This window comes from Pseudomyrmex gracilis, unplaced genomic scaffold (genome assembly GCF_002006095.1).
Source record: "Pseudomyrmex gracilis isolate BER0280 unplaced genomic scaffold, ASM200609v1 scaffold_126, whole genome shotgun sequence".
Classification (NCBI taxonomy): Eukaryota; Metazoa; Arthropoda; class Insecta; order Hymenoptera; family Formicidae; genus Pseudomyrmex; species Pseudomyrmex gracilis.
This window is the reverse complement of record NW_018020710.1, coordinates 414,404-420,611: the sequence shown is the minus strand read 5'-3', so window position 1 is coordinate 420,611 and position 6,208 is coordinate 414,404. Positions and strand designations below refer to the sequence as shown.

Here is a 6,208-nt window from a genome sequence, read left to right as displayed (position 1 = left end):
ATAATTTCGATCAAACAATGCGATATTCAATATCAAATAAAATACTCGATATCTTTTTGATATTATCAATAACAGAATATCGATACTAAAATATCAAATATCAAAAGAATTATATCCATATTGTCGATATATCGATATCATATGCTCATCCCTACTCGTTTCTCTTCGTCAATATGTTTGATCGCTCGTCGGATCTATTTCTCGAGAATTCGCGAGATTAATTCGGCTTTCACACCCACCGACGATGCTCCCAACTCTCGTAATGCGTCTTTGAGATCACTTACCGAGTAAAATCACTCAGACTTCTCTCGCAAGACATTTTTTGTTTGTTTGTTTGATTGTTTTTCTCTCTTCGGCTCTTCCTTTACAATTGTTCTCAATTAGCGACTTACACAATGCACGTATCGTTTTTATCGCCGTTTATCGTCTTCTCTCTCACTCACACACGGAAAAACTCTCTCACTCGCGAACTCGCGACTGTCTCTCACTACGTGCGCATAGACTTGCTGCATCACGACATGACTCGCGTCTATCTCGGACGAGCCCCCAATTATTGTAGGATATTATTTGATATTGTTTTATATAAATAAATAAAGGCGATTTTTTTTTTGGCGATCGTATGGTACGTATACCAAAGTGTACCAAACTATAGTTCGAGTGACTTCAAATTATAGTTTGGTACACTTTGGTACATGTACCGTACGATCGTCAAAAATCGCCTTAAATAATTAGTTAAATAAATAATTTGAACGTCTGGTATTTATAAGTATAACAAGGATAATAAATAAATAAATAAAAAATAAACTTATACACTTCATGTTGCGACTCTGTTTTTCCGTTTCGAATTTGTCGGTTGAGTCGTACGGTAATCTCGACGAATATCGCAGAGATGAGAACAGAAAATATATTTTTCTTATCTCTACGGTCGCGCAAATATACAAACTTATTGTGAAAAATCCTACGTTAAATTCACACAAAGATAAAGATACAATAAGCAATATGTAATATGTTCTCTGCGATAATATGAAAGATAATTTTGTTCTTACATAATTACTTTGCTTATTTTGAATATATATTTATGTTAAATCAAGCAAAGATCTAAGAGTGAAAACATTATTTTTACCTTTGCCTGCAAGCTGTGATTTACCGGAGCGGATGACACAGTATTTTGGTAACTACATCCATGAGAAGAGAATAATAGTGTGAAGTCAACCTCCCACGCCTGACAAATGTTTCATCCCCCGACGCGAGTATATTATGTAACAAACATATTACGCATATATTATAATGACAAATATATATATATATATATATATATATATATGATGTTTTATTAACACATATTGTGATAAGATAACAAATTAGACTCACCAAAAATGTCAACCAGATACTGAAAAGTACTTGAAACGCATTATATATGATCAAAATGTTATTTAATTGAAATGCTGGTCTTTTCTCCATCATTTTTGGTCCAGCCTTTAGAACGAATATCAAATATATACCAACAATACATAACATAGGACTGGGAGATCCCATTAAAGGCCACGTGTCTACCGTTGGATCTGTCATAGAAAAATATAATTTATCTAATTTCATTAATTAAAATTTCTATTAATAGAAAAATTATTCTTTAATTCTCACATAAGAAGTTGCACACATCTTTAGTTATTCTACAATTATACTCTCTATATATATAACCTAACATATATATATATGTGTAATCGTTGTAAGCTAATTGGAAAAAACAGAAAATTACTTGGAAATTGTTACAAGAAAAATCTTCTATTTAATTTCGTTAATTCTTTCTTAAGTTTATTTTAAGATGCTAAATAGACTGTCATATATGTGGCTACGAAGAATCTACTAAACGCTGCTTAGCAAGCGTTGTACTTGTTCATTTTGATTTTTAAAATGCTTGCGTAATGTTTGCGTCAAGCAGATATATAATTATGTCTTGAATTTTAATATAATGCTTATGTGCTAATGCGATATGTGCAACATATTATTTTTGCATAAAAAACGATCTTGCAGGCCCGCGTAGAGAAACTTAAATAGAAACGTGCCAACAATGACTTTAAATATTGTTTATAAAACTAACATTTGCTCGACACTTTGTATAAAGATTATTTGTTTTGTAAGAAATTTCACACGCGGTTTTTAAGTACTATATATTGTCAATATAAACTTGCCTTTTATGTTATTTACAACTTCGTTATAATTGTGAACCACAAGTCGAATCAAATTAGCCATGTTGACAACGTTTAATGTTTAATGAAAAAATCTTTCAAATTGGAAATTGTCAAAGTCTGAAACAGAAATATTATATGCATTACGTTATTACGTTATGAATTTACTTTGCGTTAATGCGCGACGGTTCGGCAGTTGAAATAGTTTTTTTTTTTTTTTTTTTATATAGTTTCTTTTTTCTCTTATATTTTACATTAAAAAACTAAATATATTACATGTATAATAAATGTAAATTTGGGGAGCTAGCTCGGAAAGTGACGTCGAGCTTTCTAGCGGCAATACGTTATAGACTTTATACAAGTTAGCAATCCACGCGGATTTGTTCAGGTTCAATTTGTTATATAAAGTAAATAATAATAATTTTATAAATGCATAGTTCTACTTAATTACACTCTTTTTTTTTGTAAAACTCGTCGCAATTACATGCTTTGTCACTAATATGAACGAACGAGAATTATAACTAATTTGTAAAAACAGAAAACTTAGCAAAAGTAAAAATGACTAGTGTAAAAAGTTTTTTATACGCAAATTTCAACTTAAATTCTGAAACAAACAAACATAATGGCACTAACTAAGCACAAGGAAGCAATTAATATCAAAATTTATATACTTGCATAAAATTCACTCCTAAAACTTTTCGATATCGCACATTGTGCAAAAAAGATTTAACTGCAAAATTTTGTGTAAAATACTCACTTTTTTTTTATCAGCAATTAAAAAAAAAAAGTTTCACAAATACTTTCACAAATTTAAAGATGCACAAATCGATTTGGTCGCGATTTTCATTGGAAAAACTCGAACACGATTTTTTTCTAATTTTCGCCGCTGTCTTCTTGTAGTCGATGTGAAAACTCGTTCTGCCGATCGTCTACTGTGGGCATCCGTCGAGAGGATCACTATGAACACCATGAAGCGTGATACTTCCCCACCACAATTTCTGAACCGTTCACTACTCAATCGCAATAAGAAATCAGTATAGACGAAGAGTAGGTAGGTAGACATACAATATGAGTAAAGCTTCGTTTAATTGACAGTCAAATAAATTTTGATCAAATTGAAAAAAGAATTATAAACTAAAGAGAAAAAGATACAAAAAAGAATATAAGGAATGAACATATAAGGAAAGAAGAAAGAAGGACGAGTTTAAGTAGGAAAGAGTAAAGAAAAAAAGAAAGTTCATACACACAGTGAAGAAAAGAGAAACACTGTATATATAAACTCTTTAATTGTAAACTTTGTGCAATTTTAAAGCGCTATTAAGAAAGTACTATCATCAATAATATTATAAATAATAAAAACCTTGCCTTGCGGTGATTAACGTGAAAATATTAAACCGTAAAAATTCTATAAGTTTTTAATGATTAACCAAACATCTTGATTTAAGTGTGTTTTATTATTTTTAATAAATTCTTATCTTACTATAAAGTAATATATTTTATTAAAATAAAAAAAAACAAAAAAAGAGCTCTAATATTCTGCGTGTAAAAAAGTGTAAATATTTTTTTATTCTTTGAAACATATGACCGCATACTTTTTGTGATATTCAGTTTCGGTTTTCTTCGGGGTGCTCAAATTATATAAAATTATATAAAATCAGCTTGTAAAAATTGAAATTTCTGGAAAAGAAAGACCGATACAAACAAAGAATCATGTATGTATTTGGATAATCCAAAATATTTATTTGAAGTAAAATCATTTTAATCCTATTTTCGGATCTTTTTCAGTGACAATCCGTTTCATACGCAAATATAAAAAATCAGGAAGTTCAGAAACGCAATTATATAAATTAGAAAAAAATACAATTAAAAAGTACCTGGATAGAAGACGGATGCAATCGGCGTACGCCTCGAAGTGTCTGACAATTAGCAATAAATGTGTCAAAACAAAGAAAGATGTCACAAGAATTAAAACTTGATAAATCAGAAACACAAACAAAGAGATTACATCAAGGTGCGGACCGAACAAGCATCATTATTTACAGGCTTTCTTACACAGCAGATGTATGAAAACATCATAAAATCAAGAATCGGAAAAACAACAAAGATGTTTATCTTCGTTATCGTTTATCTTATCAAACAAACAAGATGGACAATAATTTCAATTTATAATTTTCCAAAAAAGAGAAATACGAGTTTCAATTTTTCAGTATCTGACATAATATTTAAGAGATTTTTTTTGCAAATTTATGTGAATCATTTTTCTCAGAAATAGATCTCTTGAAATAAGCTAGTTCGACATCTAAAATTTATGTATTTTTTTATTTAAAATTAAGGTTTTGTATCAATTCGATGTTGAGTAACTACAGAACTCAACATTGCGGTTCAATTGATTTCTATGTTCCGCCATCCTAGTTTTGAGTTTCCTCAATTGTCTGACTAACATAGGAGACATCGCAATTTTCACATTTCAATTTATACTCGTATATTATATTTTTTTCTGTTGGTCAAGTTTTAGCGAGTCTTTTAGAGAACTCTGACTAACAAAAATCTCTCTTTCTTTTGGTTTTTTAAATATTTGGAGATAAAGAGAGAGAGAGAGAGAAAGAGAGACTATTCACAAAACAAGATCACTTTTCAAAGAAACCTTTAACAGGAATATCTGAATCTGTGGATATGTTATTTTTAATTGGATAGAGTTTATTATTAACTAAATATTTTATGTCGTTATTTAAAAACATTGAAAATTAAATTTAACGAATAATTATTTAAAATAAGAATATTATTCATGAAATAAAAATTTTTCTCACATAAAATTTAGGGTGTGATAGTAATACAACTCTGTCTATCATGCCAATAATAGTTGCCGTGTTTTGAGATAAAGGATGAACTGAGTAAAAATTTAAATATCTTCCTGAAAAAGTATTCTTATGAAATCAGTCTACGTACAATCTCGTTATTTTTTGAAACAATCAGTTTAACATCTAAGAAACTTAAAGAATCTCTGTCTTGAATCTTCATAGTGAAATTTAATTTATTGTCATAATTGTTAAAAATATCAAGTAAGTTATTCAAATCATTAAAAGGAGCGGTCAAAATTATTTCAGATATGTCGTCAACATGTAGGTTTAAACATTTTAATATAAATTTTATATAAAATTAATTAGAATAACAATTTATTGTATAATATTTTGCATAATAACAACAAGAATAACGAAGATAAATGTCGAGCTAAAAAATAGATAATTGAACATATTAAAAAAAAAAAAAATTATTATATATGTCAAGCCATTAAGGCCCGCTTTCTCCATATTTCCCGATAGCTATCTTCTGGATAAAGATGTACAAAAAAAGACATACTTTAGCTTTTAGAGTTAAAGTTATCGAGAACTTATCAGAAGTAAAGAAAGTGGAAAAAGAAACAGTGCGAAATGTTTCGAGCTCTTACATGAATCTTTATCAGTTGCGATACGCTTACATATAAAGTATTTTATTGTATAATATTAAAAATAATAAATTTAAAACGCTCGTTAAATAAAATTTTATATTTACAATCTTAGACCTATATTTTATATTTACAATCTTTGACTAAAAATATTTAATTGTTTTACAATTGTATGTACTATTTTCTTTCTCTCTTCGTTCGTTTATTTCGTTACGAACTGACACTGGATTTCACTTTTGAATAGGACTGTCGTACTACTTTAATAAATGCAATATTCGAGGTCATTTGTCTCACGTGAATTAGATTTGTCGACGTAATGCGATCCGCATGTGACATTTTTGACAGAGAGAGCAGTTTTCTCGCAACATTGCTTTTACATATCAGGTAAATTTATATAGAGTGTTTCACACTCTAATCACTTATGATTAAAAATAATACTTGATTTAATCAATTTAAAATAATAAATTATTAAGAAATGCTAATTAATATATGATAGTGAAAATTATGAAACTTAATCGAAAGATGTACTTATATATATATATATATATATATGTATCTATATATTATTTTAAATATGTAT

At 28.7% G+C, this 6,208-nt stretch overlaps 1 protein-coding gene across 1 annotated transcript in view; it reads right to left on the bottom strand.

Annotated features, from left to right (window-relative positions):
• The window catches only part of LOC109856621 (elongation of very long chain fatty acids protein AAEL008004-like), an 11,395-nt gene extending 8,292 nt beyond the window's left edge, over positions 1–3,103 (bottom strand). Inside the window, exons 1-4 of the mRNA XM_020432091.1 lie at positions 2,944–3,103; positions 2,190–2,305; positions 1,372–1,562; positions 1,124–1,222 (exon numbers count right to left, since the gene is read on the bottom strand). Of these exons, the coding sequence (XP_020287680.1) occupies positions 1,124–1,222; positions 1,372–1,562; positions 2,190–2,250 (351 nt within the window). The 5' untranslated portion in view covers positions 2,251–2,305; positions 2,944–3,103. The remainder of the gene's footprint in view (positions 1–1,123; positions 1,223–1,371; positions 1,563–2,189; positions 2,306–2,943) is intronic.
• Between the last annotated feature and the right edge of the window lie 3,105 nt (positions 3,104–6,208).